This window comes from Oncorhynchus nerka, linkage group LG14 (genome assembly GCF_034236695.1).
Source record: "Oncorhynchus nerka isolate Pitt River linkage group LG14, Oner_Uvic_2.0, whole genome shotgun sequence".
NCBI lineage: Eukaryota > Metazoa > Chordata > Actinopteri > Salmoniformes > Salmonidae > Oncorhynchus > Oncorhynchus nerka.
The window spans coordinates 84,079,543-84,095,524 of NC_088409.1; the positions used below are offsets into that span (position 1 = coordinate 84,079,543).

General features: G+C 43.6%; 1 protein-coding gene across 2 annotated transcripts in view; it reads left to right on the plus strand.

Annotated features, from left to right (window-relative positions):
- Positions 1–15,982, plus strand: part of LOC115125295 (protocadherin Fat 3-like) — a 245,663-nt gene that overhangs the window by 135,881 nt on the left and 93,800 nt on the right. For both annotated transcript variants that reach the window (XM_065000500.1, XM_065000501.1), the window contains exon 3: positions 12,700–12,761. In XM_065000500.1, coding sequence (XP_064856572.1) covers positions 12,700–12,761 — 62 coding nt within the window. The remainder of the gene's footprint in view (positions 1–12,699; positions 12,762–15,982) is intronic.

The following is a 15,982-nucleotide window of genomic DNA, read 5'->3' on the forward strand; positions in this document are numbered from 1 at the left end:
CCTTCATCGATTGCCTGCCCCCAAAAAACCTCCTGCTAAGTGCCTCTAACGGGCATCACTTAGAACACAACCCACCACCTACTGTATATCTAATCATTAATAATGACAGAGAGCGAGAGAGTGTGTGTGTGTGTGTGTGTGTGTGTGTGTGTGTGTGTGTGTGTGTGTGTGTGTGTGTGTGTGTGTGTGTGTGTGTGTGTGAATAGTAAAATAAGGACAATTAATTTCCCACTTCCCAATAAGGACAAAGGCTATTTTAAGCTTAGGGGTTAGGTTTAGGGTTACAATTAGGGTAAGGGGTTAGTGGTTAGGGTAAGGAGTTAGTGGTTAGGGTTAGGGGTTGTCAGATTCTCCCAAGGAGAGGTGGGTGTGGAGTCAGGCGCAGGAGAGTACAAATTGCAAGAAGGGTGTTTAAGTCCATCAAAAGAACAGGCACAGGACCACAAAAACAGCCACTAACAAAAACAGGAACGCAGTCCAGTAGAACACGGAGGAAACCACTCCTCTAACTAAACTAACGTGTGGGAAACAGTCCCGTAAAACACCTGTTCAACAGACAAAGAAAACGCAACCCCAAACCAATGACAGATACACAAACAATCCCGCACAAAACCTAGAGGGTAGGGCGAGAATAAATACCCCACTGATTAACCTAAACTAGACACAGGTGACAACAAGACAAACAAAACCTAGAGGGTAGGGCGAGAATAAATACCCCACTGATTAACCTAAACTAGACACAGGTGACAACAAGACAAACAAAACCTAGAGGGTAGGGCGAGAATAAATACCCCACTGATTAACCTAAACTAGACACAGGTGACAACAAGACAAACAAAACCTAGAGGGTAGGGCGAGAATAAATACCCCACTGATTAACCTAAACTAGACACAGGTGACAACAAGACAAACAAAACCTAGAGGGTAGGGCGAGAATAAATACCCCACTGATTAACCTAAACTAGACACAGGTGACAACAAGACAAACAAAACCTAGAGGGTAGGGCGAGAATAAATACCCCACTGATCAACCTAAACTAGACACAGGTGACAACAAGACAAACAAAACCTAGAGGGTAGGGCGAGAATAAATACCCCACTGATCAACCTAAACTAGACACAGGTGACAACAAGACAAACAAAACCTAGAGGGTAGGGCGAGAATAAATACCCCACTGATCATTGGTAGTGTGCGTGGGTGGGGGTGGGTGGTTGTGGTTGTGGGTATGTGGGTGTGTGGGTGACAATCCTAGTTGTGCTCCTTGCTCTCTTTCTCACCACTCTGTAGTTTTCTCCCCAAGCAAACTCTAGACAGTGTTTTCAGAAAACCTTCCAAGGGCCTAAACTCTGTATTGATCTGTGAGATGTGATGGGAGGAAGAGGGGAGGGGAGGAGAAGAGGGGGAGTGCAATAGCGTGACCAGTAAATGAAGAGGTGGCTATTCTTGCTCACCCCTGAGGCCTCTTTAAAACTGACTGGACTTTAGCAAGGTAGCAAATGTTTCCATTCATGTAAGAAGAAATGGAGGGAAATGTCCCATGTGATGAGGCACACTGTCACACTTCCCATTCTCTCTTTCTCTCTCTCTTTCCCATTCTCTCTTTCTCTCTCTCTTTCCCATTCTCTCTTTCTCTCTCTCTTTCTCTCTCTTTCCCATTCTCTCTTTCCCATTCTCTCTTTCCCATTCTCTCTTTATCTCTCTCTCTCTTTCCCATTCTCTCTTTCTCTCTCTCTTTCCCATTCTCTCTTTCCCATTCTATATTTCCCATTCTCTCTTCTCTCTCTCTTTCCCATTCTCTCTTTCTCTCTCTCTTTCCCATTCTCTCTTTCTCTCTCTCTTTCCCATTCTCTCTTTCCCATTCTCTCTTTCCCATTCTCTCTTTCTCTCTCTCTTTCCCATTCTTTTTATCTCTCTCTCTTTCCCATTCTCTCTCTCTTTCCCATTCTCTCTTTCCCATTCTCTCTCTTTCCCATTCTCTCTCTTTCCCATTTTCTCTTTCTCTCTCTCTTTCCCATTCTCTCTTTCCCATTCTCTCTTTCTCTCTCTCTTTCCCATTCTCTCTTTCTCTCTCTCTTTCCCATTCTCTCTTTATCTCTCTCTTTCCCATTCTCTCTTACCCATTCTCTCTTTCCCATTCTCTCTTTCTCTCTCTCTTTCCCATTCTCTCTATCTCTCTCTCTTTCCCATTCTCTCTTTCTCTCTCTCTTTCCCATTCTCTCTTTCTCTCTCTCTTTCCCATTCTCTCTTTCTCTCTCTCTTTCCCATGCTCTCTTTATCTCTCTCTTTCCCATTCTCTCTTTATCTCTCTCTTTCCCATCTCTCTTTCCCATTCTCTCTTTCCCATTCTCTCTTTATCTCTCTCTTTCCCATTCTCTCTTTCCCATTCTCTCTTTCTCTCTCTCTTTCCCATTCTCTCTTTCTCTCTCTCTTTCTCTCTCTCTTTCCCATTCTCTCTTTATCTCTCTCTTTCCCATTCTCTCTTTCCCATTCTCTCTTTCTCTCTCTCTTTCCCATTCTCTCTTTCTCTCTCTCTTTCTCTCTCTCTTTCCCATTCTCTCTTTCTCTCTCTCTTTCCCATGCTCTCTTTATCTCTCTCTTTCCCATTCTCTCTTTATCTCTCTCTTTCCCATTCTCTCTTTCCCATTCTCTCTTTCTCTCTCTCTTTCCCATTCTCTCTTTCTCTCTCTCTTTCCCATTCTCTCTTTATCTCTCTCTTTCCCATTCTCTCTTTATCTCTCTCTTTCCCATTCTCTCTTTCCCATTCTCTCTTTCTCTCTCTCTTTCCCATTCTCTCTCTCTTTCCCATTCTCTCTCTCTCTCTTTCCCATCCTCTCTCTCTTTCCCATTCTCTCTTTCTCTCTCTCTTTCCCATTCTCTCTTTCTCTCTCTCTTTCCCATTCTCTCTTTCCCATTCTCTCTTTCTCTCTCTCTTTCCCATTCTCTCTTTCTCTCTCTTTCTCTCTCTCTTTCCCATTCTCTCTTTCTCTCGCTCTTTCTCTCTCTCTTTCCCATTCTCTCTTTCTCTCTCTCTTTCGCATTCTCTCTTTCTCTCTCTCTTTCCCATTCTCTTTCTCTCTCTCTTTCCCATTCTCTCTTTCTCTCTCTCTTTCTCTCTCTTTCCCATTCTCTCTTTCCCATTCTCTCTTTCCCATTCTCTCTTTATCTCTCTCTCTCTTTCCCATTGTCTCTTTCTCTCTCTCTTTCCCATTCTCTCTTTCCCATTCTATATTTCCCATTCTCTCTTCTCTCTCTCTTTCCCATTCTCTCTTTCTCTCTCTCTTTCCCATTCTCTCTTTCTCTCTCTCTTTCCCATTCTCTCTTTCCCATTCTCTCTTTCTCTCTCTCTTTCCCATTATTTCTTTCCCATTCTCTCTTTCTCTCTCTCTTTCCCATTCTTTTTATCTCTCTCTCTTTCCCATTCTCTCTCTCTTTCCCATTCTCTCTTTCCCATTCTCTCTCTTTCCCATTCTCTCTCTTTCCCATTTTCTCTTTCTCTCTCTCTTTCCCATTCTCTCTTTCCCATTCTCTCTTTCTCTCTCTCTTTCCCATTCTCTCTTTCTCTCTCTCTTTCCCATTCTCTCTTTATCTCTCTCTTTCCCATTCTCTCTTACCCATTCTCTCTTTCCCATTCTCTCTTTCTCTCTCTCTTTCCCATTCTCTCTATCTCTCTCTCTTTCCCATTATCTCTTTATCTCTCTCTTTCCCATTCTCTCTTTCTCTCTCTCTTTCCCATTCTCTCTTTCTCTCTCTCTTTCCCATGCTCTCTTTATCTCTCTCTTTCCCATTCTCTCTTTATCTCTCTCTTTCCCATTCTCTCTTTCCCATTCTCTCTTTCTCTCTCTCTTTCCCATTCTCTCTTTCTCTCTCTCTTTCCCATTCTTTCTTTATCTCTCTCTTACCCATTCTCTCTTACCCATTCTCTCTTTCCCATTCTCTCTTTCTCTCTCTCTTTCCCATTCTCTCTTTCTCTCTCTCTTTCCCATTCTCTCTTTATCTCTCTCTTTCCCATTCTCTCTTTCCCATTCTCTCTTTATCTCTCTCTTTCCCATTCTCTCTTTCCCATTCTCTCTTTCTCTCTCTCTTTCCCATTCTCTCTTTATCTCTCTCTTTCCCATTCTCTCTTTATCTCTCTCTTTCCCATTCTCTCTTTCCCATTCTCTCTTTCTCTCTCTCTTTCCCATTCTCTCTCTCTTTCCCATTCTCTCTCTCTTTCCCATTCTCTCTCTCTCTCTTTCCCATCCTCTCTCTCTTTCCCATTCTCTCTTTCTCTCTCTCTTTCCCATTCTCTCTTTCTCTCTCTCTTTCCCATTCTCTCTTTCTCTCTCTCTTTCCCATTCTCTCTTTCCCATTCTCTCTTTCTCTCTCTCTTTCCCATTCTCTCTTTCTCTCTCTTTCTCTCTCTCTTTCCCATTCTCTCTTTCTCTCGCTCTTTCTCTCTCTCTTTCCCATTCTCTCTTTCTCTCTCTCTTTCGCATTCTCTCTTTCTCTCTCTCTTTCCCATTCTCTTTCTCTCTCTCTTTCCCATTCTCTCTTTATCTCTTTATCTCTCTTTCCCATTCTCTGTTTCCCATTCTCTCTTTATCTCTCTCTCTTTCCCATTCTCTCTTTCCCATTATCTCGTTCTCTCTCTCTTTCCCATTCTCTCTCTCTCTCTTTCCCATCCTCTCTCTCTTTCCCATTCTCTCTTTCTCTCTCTCTTTCCCATTCTCTCTTTCTCTCTCTCTTTCCCATTCTCTCTTTCCCATCTCTCTTTCTTTCTCTTTCATTCTCTCTTTTTCTCTCTTTCCCATTCTCTCTTTCTCTCTCTCTTTCCCATTCTCTCTTTCTCTCTCTCTTTCGCATTCTCTCTTTCTCTCTCTCTTTCCCATTGTCTCTTTCTCTCTCTCTTTCCCATTCTCTCTTTATCTCGTTATCTCTCTTTCCCATTCTCTGTTTCCCATTATCTCTTTCTCTCTCTCTTTCCCATTCTCTCTTTATCTCTCTCTCTTTCCCATTCTCTCTTTCCCATTATCTCTTTCTCTCTCTCTTTCCCATTCTCTCCATCTCTCTTTCCCATCCTCTCTCTCTTTCCCATTCTCTCTTTCTCTCTCTCTTTCCCATTCTCTCTTTCTCTCTCTCTTTCCCATTCTCTCTTTCTCTCGCTCTTTCTCTCTCTCTTTCCCATTCTCTCTCTCTCTCTCTCTTTCGCATTCTCTCTTTCTCTCTCTCTCTTTCCCATTCTCTATTTCTCTCTCTCTTTCCCATTCTCTCTTTATCTCTTTATCTCTCTTTCCCATTCTCTGTTTCCCATTCTCTCTTTCTCTCTCTCTTTCCCATTCTCTCTTTATCTCTCTCTCTTTCCCATTCTCTCTTCCCATTATCTCTTTCTCTCTCTTTCCCATCCTCTCTCTCTTTCTCTCTCTCTTTCCCATTCTCTCTTTCTCTCTCTCTTTCCCATTCTCTCTTTCTCTCTCTCTTTCTCTGTTTCTCTCTCTCTTTCCCCTTCTCTCTTTATCTCTCTCTCTTTCCCATTCTCTCTTTCTCTCACTCTTTCCCATTCTCTCTTTCTCTCTCTCTTTCCCATTCTCTCTCTCTTTCCCATCCTCTCTCTCTTTCTCTCTCTCTTTCCATTCTCTCTTTCTCTCTTTCCCCTTCTCTCTTTATCTCTTTCTTTCCCATTCTCTCTTTCCATTCTCTCTTTCTCTCTTTCCCCTTCTCTCTTTATCTTTCTCTCTTTCCCATTCTCTCTTTCCCATTCTCTCTTTCTCTCTCTTTCCCATTCTCTCTTTCTCTCTCTCTCTTTCCCATTCTCTCTCTCTCTCTCTCTTTCCCATCCTCTCTCTCTTTCTCTCTCTCTTTCCCATTATCTCTTTCTCTCTCTCTTTCCCATTCTCTCTTTCTTTCTCTCTTTCCCATGATCTCTTTCCCATTCTCTCTTTCTCTCTCTCTTTCCCATTATCTCTTTCTCTCTCTCTTTCCCATTCTCTCTTTCTTTCTCTCTCTCTCTCTTTCCCATTCTCTCTTTCCCATTATCTCTTTCTCTCTCTCTTTCCCATTCTCTCTCTCTCTCTCTTTCCCATTCTCTCTCTCTCTCTTTCCCATTCTCTCTCTTTCCCATTCTCTCTCTCTCTCTCTCTTTCCCATTCTCTCTCTCTTTCTCTCTCTTTACATTCTCTCTTTCTCTCTCTTTCCCCTTCTCTCTTTATCTCTCTCTTTCCCATTCTCTCTTTCCCATTCTCTCTTTCTCTCTCTCTTTCCCATTCTCTCTTTCTCTCTCTCTTTCCCATTCTCTCTTTCTCTCTCTCTTTCCCATTATCTCTTTCCCATTCTCTCTTTCTCTCGCTCTTTCCCATTCTCTCTTTCTCTCTCTCTTTCCCATTCTCTCTCTCTCTTTCTCTCTCTCTTTCCCATTCTCTCTTTCTCTCGCTCTTTCTCTCTCTCTTTCCCATTCTCTCTCTCTCTCTTTCGCATTCTCTCTTTCTCTCTCTCTTTCCCATTCTCTATTTCTCTCTCTCTTTCCCATTCTCTCTTTATCTCTCTCTTTCCCATTCTCTCTTTATCTCTTTATCTCTCTTTCCCATTCTCTGTTTCCCATTCTCTCTTTCTCTCTCTCTTTCCCATTCTCTCTTTATCTCTCTCTCTTTCCCATTCTCTCTTTCCCATTATCTCTTTCTCTCTCTCTTTCCCATCCTCTCTCTCTTTCTCTCTCTCTTTCCCATTCTCTCTTTCTCTCTCTCTTTCCCATTCTCTCTTTCTCTCTCTCTTTCTCTGTTTCTCTCTCTCTTTCCCCTTCTCTCTTTATCTCTCTCTCTTTCCCATTCTCTCTTTCTCTCTCTCTTTCTCTCTCTTTCCCATTCTCTCTTTCCCATTCTCTCTTTCCCATTCTCTCTTTATCTCTCTCTCTCTTTCCCATTCTCTCTTTCTCTCTCTCTTTCCCATTCTCTCTTTCCCATTCTATATTTCCCATTCTCTCTTCTCTCTCTCTTTCCCATTCTCTCTTTCTCTCTCTCTTTCTCATTCTCTCTTTCTCTCTCTCTTTCCCATTCTCTCTTTCCCATTCTCTCTTTCTCTCTCTCTTTCCCATTATTTCTTTCCCATTCTCTCTTTCTCTCTCTCTTTCCCATTATTTCTTTCCCATTCTCTCTTTCTCTCTCTCTTTCCCATTCTCTCTTTCTTTCTCTCTTTCCCATTATATCTTTCCCATCCTCTCTTTCTCTCTCTCTTTCCCATTATCTCTTTCTCTCTCTCTTTCCCATTCTCTCTTTCTTTCTCTCTTTCTCTCTTTCTCTCTCTCTTTCCCCTTCTCTCTTTATCTCTCTCTCTCTCTTTCCCATTCTCTCTTTCCCATTATCTCTTTCTCTCTCTCTTTCCCATTCTCTCTTTTTCTCTCTCTCTCTCTTTCCCATTCTCTCTCTCTCTCTCTTTCCCATTCTCTCTCTCTCTTTCCCATTCTCTCTCTCTTTCCCATTCTCTTTCTCTCTCTCTCTCTCTTTCTCCCATCCTTCTCTCTTTCTCTCTCTTTCCATTCTCTCTTTCTCTCTCTCTTTCCCCTTCTCTCTTTATCTCTCTCTCTTTCCCATTCTCTCTTTCCCATTCTCTCTTTCTCTCTCTCTTTCCCATTCTCTCTTTCTCTCTCTCTTTCCCATTCTCTCTTTCTCTCTCTCTTTCCCATGATCTCTTTCCCATTCTCTCTTTCTCTCTCTCTTTCTCTCTCTCTTTCCCATTCTCTCTTTCTCTCGCTCTTTCTCTCTCTCTTTCCCATTCTCTCTCTCTCTCTCTCTTTCGCATTCTCTCTTTCTCTCTCTCTTTCCCATTCTCTATTTCTCTCTCTCTTTCCCATTCTCTCTTTATCTCTTTATCTCTCTTTCCCATTCTCTGTTTCCCATTCTCTCTTTCTCTCTCTCTTTCCCATTCTCTCTTTATCTCTCTCTCTTTACCATTCTCTCTTTCCCATTATCTCTTTCTCTCTCTCTTTCCCATCCTCTCTCTCTTTCTCTCTCTCTTTCCCATTCTCTCTTTCTCTCTCTCTTTCCCATTCTCTCTTTCTCTCTCTCTTTCTCTGTTTCTCTCTCTCTTTCCCCCTCTCTCTTTATCTCTCTCTCTTTCCCATTCTCTCTTTCCCATTCTCTCTTTCTCTCACTCTTTCCCATTCTCTCTTTCTCTCTCTCTTTCCCATTCTCTCTCTCTCTTTCCCATTCTCTCTCTCTTTCCCATTCTCTCTCTCTCTCTCTCTCTTTCCCATCCTCTCTCTCTTTCTCTCTCTTTCCATTCTCTCTTTCTCTCTCTCTTTCCCCTTCTCTCTTTATCTCTCTCTCTTTCCCATTCTCTCTTTCCCATTCTCTCTTTCTCTCTCTCTTTCCCATTCTCTCTTTCTCTCTCTCTTTCCCATTCTCTCTTTCTCTCTCTCTTTCCCATGATCTCTTTCCCATTCTCTCTTTCTCTCTCTCTTTCTCTCTCTCTTTCCCATTCTCTCTTTCTCTCGCTCTTTCTCTCTCTCTTTCCCATTCTCTCTCTCTCTCTCTCTTTCGCATTCTCTCTTTCTCTCTCTCTTTCCCATTCTCTATTTCTCTCTCTCTTCCCATTCTCTCTTTATCTCTTTATCTCTCTTTCCCATTCTCTGTTTCCCATTCTCTCTTTCTCTCTCTCTTTCCCATTCTCTCTTTATCTCTCTCTCTTTCCATTCATTCTTTCCCATTATCTCTTTCTCTCTTTATCTCTCTTTCCCATCCTCTCTCTCTTTCTCTCTCTCTCTCTTTTTCCCATTCTATCTTTCTCTCTCTCTTTCCCATTCTCTCTTTCTCTCTCTCTTTCTCTGTTTCTCTCTCTCTTTCCCCCTCTCTCTTTATCTCTCTCTCTTTCCCATTCTCTCTTTCCCATTCTCTCTTTCTCTCACTCTTTCCCATTCTCTCTTTCTCTCTCTCTTTCCCATTCTCTCTATCTTTCCCATCCTCTCTCTCTTTCTCTCTCTCTTTCCATTCTCTCTTTCTCTCTTTCCCCTTCTCTCTTTATCTCTCTCTTTCCCATTCTCTCTTTCCATTCTCTCTTTCTCTCTTTCCCCTTCTCTCTTTATCTCTCTCTTTCCCATTCTCTCTTTCCATTCTCTCTTTCTCTCTTTCCCCTTCTCTCTTTATCTCTCTCTCTTTAACATTCTCTCTTTCCCATTCTCTCTTTCTCTCTCTCTTTCCCATTCTCTCTTTCTCTCTCTCTCTTTCCCATTCTCTCTCTCTCTCTCTCTTTCCCATCCTCTCTCTCTTTCTCTCTCTCTTTCCCATTATCTCTTTCTCTCTCTCTTTCCCATTCTCTCTTTCTTTCCCTCTTTCCCATTATCTCTTTCCCATTCTCTCTTTCTCTCTCTCTTTCCCATTATCTCTTTCTCTCTCTCTTTCCCATTCTCTCTTTCTTTCTCTCTTTCTCTCTTTCTCTCTCTCTTTCCCCTTCTCTCTTTATCTCTCTCTCTCTTTCCCATTCTCTCTTTCCCATTATCTCTTTCTCTCTCTCTTTCCCATTCTCTCTTTCTCTCTCTCTTTCCCATTCTCTCTTTCTCTCTCTCTTTCCCATTCTCTCTTTCTCTCTCTCTTTCCCATTCTCTCTCTCTCTCTCTCTTTCCCATTCTCTCTTTCTCTCTCTCTTTCCCCTTCTCTCTTTATCTCTCTCTCTTTCCCATTCTCTCTTTCCCATTCTCTCTTTCTCTCTCTCTTTCCCATTCTCTCTTTCTCTCTCTCTCTTTCCCATTCTCTCTCTCTCTCTCTTTCCCATCCTCTCTCTCTTTCTCTCTCTCTTTCCCATTCTCTCTTTCTCTCTCTCTTTCCCATTCTCTCTTTCTTTCTCTCTTTCCCATTCTCTCTTTCCCATTCTCTCTTTCTCTCTCTCTTTCCCATTCTCTCTTTATCTCTCTCTTTCCCATTCTCTCTTTCTCTCTCTCTTTCCCATTCTCTCTTTCTCTCTCTCTTTCCCATTCTCCCTTTCTCTCTCTCTTTCCCATTCTCTCTTTTACCATTCTCTCTTTCTCTCTCTTTCCCATTCTCTCTTTCTCTCTCTCTTTCCCATTCTCCCTTTCTCTCTCTCTTTCCCATTCTCTCTTTTACCATTCCCTCTTTCTCTCTCTTTCCCATTCTCTCTTTCTCTCTCTCTTTCATTCTCGCTCTTTCTTTCGCTCTTTTTCTCTCTCTCTTTCCCATTCTCTCTTTCTCTCTCTTTCCCATTCTCTCTCTCTCTCTCTCTCTTTCTCTCTCTCTTTCCCATTATCTCTTTCTCTCTCTCTTTCCCATTCTCTCTTTCTTTCTCTCTCTTTCCCATTCTCTCTTTCCCATTCTCTCTCTTTCTCTCTCTCTTTCCCATTATCTCTTTCTCTCTCTCTTTCCCATTCTCTTTCTTTCTCTTTCTCTCTTTCTCTCTTTCTCTCTTTCTCTTTCCCCTTCTCTCTTTATCTCTCTCTCTTTCCCATTCTCTCTTTCCCATTATCTCTTTCTCTCTCTCTTTCCCATTCTCTCTTTCTCTCTCTCTTTCCCATTCTCTCTCTCTCTCTCTTTCCCATTCTCTCTCTCTCTCTCTTTCCCATTCTCTCTCTCTTTCCCATTCTCTCTCTCTCTCTCTTTCCCATTCTCTTTCTCTCTCTCTTTCCCCTTCTATTTATCTCTCTCTCTTTCCCATTCTCTCTTTCCCATTATCTCTTTCTCTCTCTCTTTCCCATTCTCTCTTTCTCTCTCTCTTTCCCATTCTCTCTCTCTCTCTCTTTCCCATTCTCTCTCTCTCTCTCTCTTTCCCATTCTCTCTCTCTTTCCCATTCTCTCTCTCTCTCTCTCTTTCCCATCCTCTCTCTCTTTCTCTCTCTTTCCATTCTCTCTTTCTCTCTCTCTTTCCCCTTCTCTCTTTATCTCTCTCTCTTTCCCATTCTCTCTTTCCCATTCTCTCTTTCTCTCTCTCTTTCCCATTCTCTCTTTCTCTCTCTCTTTCCCATTCTCTCTCTCTCTCTCTCTTTCCCATTCTCTATTTTACCATTCTCTCTTTCTCTCTCTTTCCCATTCTCTCTTTCTCTCTCTCTTTCCCACTCGCTCTTTCTCTCGCTCTTTCTCTCTCTCTTTCCCATTCTCTCTTTCTCTCTCTCTCTCTCTCTCTCTCTCTCTCTTTCTCTCTCTCTTTCCCATTATCTCTTTCTCTCTCTCTTTCCCATTCTCTCTTTCTTTCTCTCTTTCCCATTATCTCTTTCCCATTCTCTCTTTCTCTCTCTCTTTCCCATTATCTCTTTCTCTCTCTCTTTCCCATTATCTCTTTCTTTCTCTCTTTCTCTCTTTCTCTCTCTCTTTCCCCTTCTCTCTTTATCTCTCTCTCTCTTTCCCATTCTCTCTTTCCCATTATCTCTTTCTCTCTCTCTTTCCCATTCTCTCTTTCTCTCTCTCTTTCCCATTCTCTCTCTCTCTCTCTTTCCCATTCTCTCTCTCTCTCTTTCCCATTCTCTCTCTCTTTCCCATTCTCTCTCTCTCTCTCTTTCCCATCCTCTCTCTCTTTCTCTCTCTTTCCATTCTCTCTTTCTCTCTCTCTTTCCCCTTCTCTCTTTATCTCTCTCTCTTTCCCATTCTCTCTTTCCCATTCTCTCTTTCTCTCTCTCTTTCCCATTCTCTCTTTCTCTCTCTCTTTCCCATTCTCTCTCTCTCTCTCTCTTTCCCATTCTCTCTTTCCCATTCTCTCTTTCTCTCTCTCTTTCCCATTCTCTCTCTCTCTCTCTTTCCCATCCTCTCTCTCTTTCTCTCTCTCTTTCCCATTCTCTCTTTCTCTCTCTCTTTCCCATTCTCTCTTTCTTTCTCTCTTTCCCATTCTCTCTTTCCCATTCTCTCTTTCTCTCTCTCTTTCCCATTCTCTCTTTATCTCTCTCTTTCCCATTCTCTCTTTCTCTCTCTCTTTCCCATTCTCCCTTTCTCTCTCTCTTTCCCATTCTCCCTTTCTCTCTCTCTTTCCCATTCTCTCTTTTCCCATTCTCTCTTTCTCTCTCTTTCCCATTCTCTCTTTCTCTCTCTCATTCCCATTCTCTCTTTCTCTCTCTCTCTCTCTCTCTCTCTCTCTCTCTCTCTCTCTCTCTCTCTCTCTCTCTCTCTCTCTCTCTCTCTCTCCCTGTTCTGCTGTAATGACGTTAAGGAACAAAACAATTAGGGCCAGTAGAGGCTAGTGTCAGTAATTAACCTCAGACAGCCTCCTGTTAGACAGCTGTGCAAACCCATGGTAATTACCTTGTCACAATGATCAGTTGGTTAGGTGGTGGGAGTCACTGTGTGTACGTGTGTGTACATGTATCCTCTGAGCAAATGAGGGTAATGAAGGAATTTCATATCATAAGTAGATCTGACTTATTAAATGTGACATTATTTTCTCTAATTAAGCTGTTTTTGACAACAAGTCCAAATGATATGTTTTGCATCTAGCTACAGTTTTTTGAATCTAGTTACAATATTTACTCCCAAGGTGCTGACCTGTTGCACCCTGTACAATCACTGCGATGGCCACCCCTCAAGCCCTGGTTCCTCTCTAGGTTTCTTCCTAAGTTCCTGCCTTTCTAGGGAGTTTCCTAGCCACCGTGCTTCTACACCTGCATTGCTTGCTGTTTGGGGTTTCTATATAAGCACGTTGTGATATCTGCTGATGTACAAAGGGCTTTATATTTTATATGTGATGTTCCTGTATGTGTTTGTTAGTTCTTCTCTCTGATGCAGTTGTCTCTGTGTTCACAGGTGTCATCACGACCACGTCCAGGAAACTGGACCGAGAGCAACAGGCTGAGCATGTTTTAGAGGTAAGAGGCACACTAAGGTGTATGTGTGTGTGTGTGTGTGTGTGTGTGTGTGTGTGTGTGCGTGTTACTCTCTCCCTGTTGTTTTTCTCACTCTGTTGATCTCTCTCTATCCCTCTCTCTTTATCTATCCCCCCTCTCTCTTTCTCGTTCTCTTTCTCTCTCTCTCTTACTCTCCCTCTCTCTCTGTCTTTGTATCTCACTGTTGATCTCTCTCTATCCCCCCCTCTCGCTCTCTCTCTCTCTCTCTCTCTCTCTCTATCTCTCTCTCTCTCTCTCTCGTCATAACTCCCTCCCTCTCTGTCTACCTGCTCTCAGTAGAGTGTGCATTAGAGAGGCAGGTCTAGTGTAATTGAGTCAGTACGAGGAGTGGAGCAGGAAATGAAGATTGTGTGTTGGGTTCCATTATGAGCTGATTGGAGTGTCGTATCTTGACTAAGGGCGGCAGATTGGAGGTAAATGGTGTTGCTGCTGCCAGAGTCCTGAATTGTGTGTGTGTGTGTGTGTGTGTGTGTGTGTGTGTGTGTGTGTGTGTGTGTGTGTGTGTGTGTGTGTGTGTGTGTGTGTGTGTGTGTGTGTGTGTGTGTGCGTGCGGTGACAAACTATTTTTCAAAGACATTCTGCTCTAGCTGTATTGATTGTTTCTCAGTAAGATGCTGACGTGTGTTTTGATGCCAGTTGGATATTTTCTCCCCATTGCAGTATACTTCAGATAAGGTCTGTGACAGGGAGAATATGTGATGAGTAAACAGATCCATTAAATCCTCTATGCCACCTCTATGTTTGTATGTTATTTGATGCTCACTAACATCTCTTCTCCCACCTCTCTGTATAGTCTAACAACACTGTACTGTGAGAGAACGCAAACATCTTCGGCCATCTTCCTGTCTCTCTGTCCTCTGCCTGTCTGTCCATCTGTCTGCTAGCCATTCCCATCTTCCTGTCTCTCTGTCCTCTGCCTGTCTGTCCATCTGTCTGCTAGCCATTCCCATCTTCCTGTCTCTCTGTCCTCTGCCTGTCTGTCCATCTGTCTGCTAGCCATTCCCATCTCCCTGTCTCTCTGTCCTCTGCCTGGCTGCCTGTCTGTCCGTCTGTCTGCTAGCCATTCCCATCTTCCTGTCTCTCTGTCCTCTGCCTGTCTGTCCATCTGTCTGCTAGCCATTCCCATCTCCCTGTCTCTCTGTCCTCTGCCTGTCTGCCTGTCTGTCCGTCTGTCTGCTAGCCATTCCCATCTTCCTGTCTCTCTGTCCTATGCCTGTCTCTCCATCTGTCTGCTAGCCATTCCCATCTCCCTGTCTCTCTGTCCTCTGCCTGGCTGCCTGTCTGTCCGTCTGTCTGCTAGCCATTCCCATCTTCCTGTCTCTCTGTCCTCTGCCTGTCTGTCCATCTGTCTGCTAGCCATTCCCATCTTCCTGTCTCTCTGTCCTCTGCCTGGCTGCCTGTCTGTCCGTCTGTCTGCTAGCCATTCCCATCTTCCTGTCTCTCTGTCCTCTGCCTGTCTGTCCATCTGTCTGCTAGCCATTCCCATCTCCCTGTCTCTCTGTCCTCTGCCTGGCTGCCTGTCTGTCCATCTGTCTGCTAGCCATTCCGATCTTCCTGTCTCTCTGTCCTCTGCCTGTCTGTCCATCTGTCTGCTAGCCATTCCCATCTTCCTGTCTCTCTGTCCTCTGCCTGGCTGCCTGTCTGTCCGTCTGTCTGCTAGCCATTCCCATCTTCCTGTCTCTCTGTCCTCTGCCTGTCTGTCCATCTGTCTGCTAGCCATTCCCATCTTCCTGTCTCTCTGTCCTCTGCCTGTCTGTCCATCTGTCTGCTAGCCATTCCCATCTTCCTGTCTCTCTGTCCTCTGCCTGTCTGTCGATCTGTCTGCTAGCCATTCCCATCTTCCTGTCTCTCTGTCCTCTGCCTGTCTGTCCATCTGTCTGCTAGCCATTCCCATCTCCCTGTCTCTCTGTCCTCTGCCTGTCTGTCCATCTGTCTGCTAGCCATTCCCATCTCCCTGTCTCTCTGTCCTCTGCCTGTCTGTCCATCTGTCTGCTAGCCATTCCCATCTTCCTGTCTCTCTGTCCTCTGCCTGGCTGTCCATCTGTCTGCTAGCCATTCCCATCTTCCTGTCTCTCTGTCCTCTGCCTGGCTGCCTGTCTGTCCGTCTGTCTGCTAGCCATTCCCATCTTCCTGTCTCTCTGTCCTCTGCCTGGCTGCCTGTCTGTCCATCTGTCTGCTAGCCATTCCCATCTTCCTGTCTCTCTGTCCTCTGCCTGTCTGTCCGTCTGTCTGCTAGCCATTCCCATCTTCCTGTCTCTCTGTCCTCTGCCTGGCTGCCTGTCTGTCCGTCTGTCTGCTAGCCTTTCCCTCTCTCCATTTCACGTATAGTTTAGCTACAGACTTAAACAGGTCTGGTTTGCTGCAGTGCAAACCAGTTAAATCTCATGTCCTCTCTAAACAAACCCTCCAAACAGTTAACAGTGGTGTGATTTAGGCCGGTCATAGAAATCCATATTCATTTACACAGATGCCACGCCAGATCAATGAGGAATAAACAGAGGGAGAATGATTATGATTTTGTTGTCCCGTGCTGTGAAGTCTTATCGATATCTACAGAGATGAGCCTAATGTTATTGGCTCCCATTTGTTTCAGACTGTAGGTTTGGTGCAGAGGTTTGTATTGATGTGACTTGTACTGTACGTCTGATCAGATTTAGCAGGGGTTTATAGATCAGATTTAGCAGGGGTTTATAGATCAAATTTAGCAGGGGTCTATAGATCAGATTTAGCAGGGGTTTATAGATCAGTTTTAGCAGGGGTTTATAGATCAGTTTTAGCAGGGGTTTATAGATCAGATTTAGCAGGGGTTTGTAGATCAGATTTAGCAGGGGTTTAGATATCAGTTTTAGCAGGGGTTTATAGATCAGATTTAGCAGGGGTTTGTAGATCAGATTCAGCAGGGGTTTAGATATCAGATTTAGCAGAGGTTTCTAGATCAGATTTAGCAGGAGTTTAGAGATCAGATTTAGCAGAGGTTTGTAGATCAGATTTAGCAGGAGTTTAGAGATCAGATTTAGCAGAGGTTTCTAGATCAGATTTAGCAGGAGTTTAGAGATCAGATTTAGCAGGGGTTTGTATATCAGATTTAGCACATAGCCTGTTAGCATGGAATCAAATCAAAGTGTATTTGTCACGTGCACCGAATACAACAGGTGAAATGCTTACTTACAGGCTGTAACCAA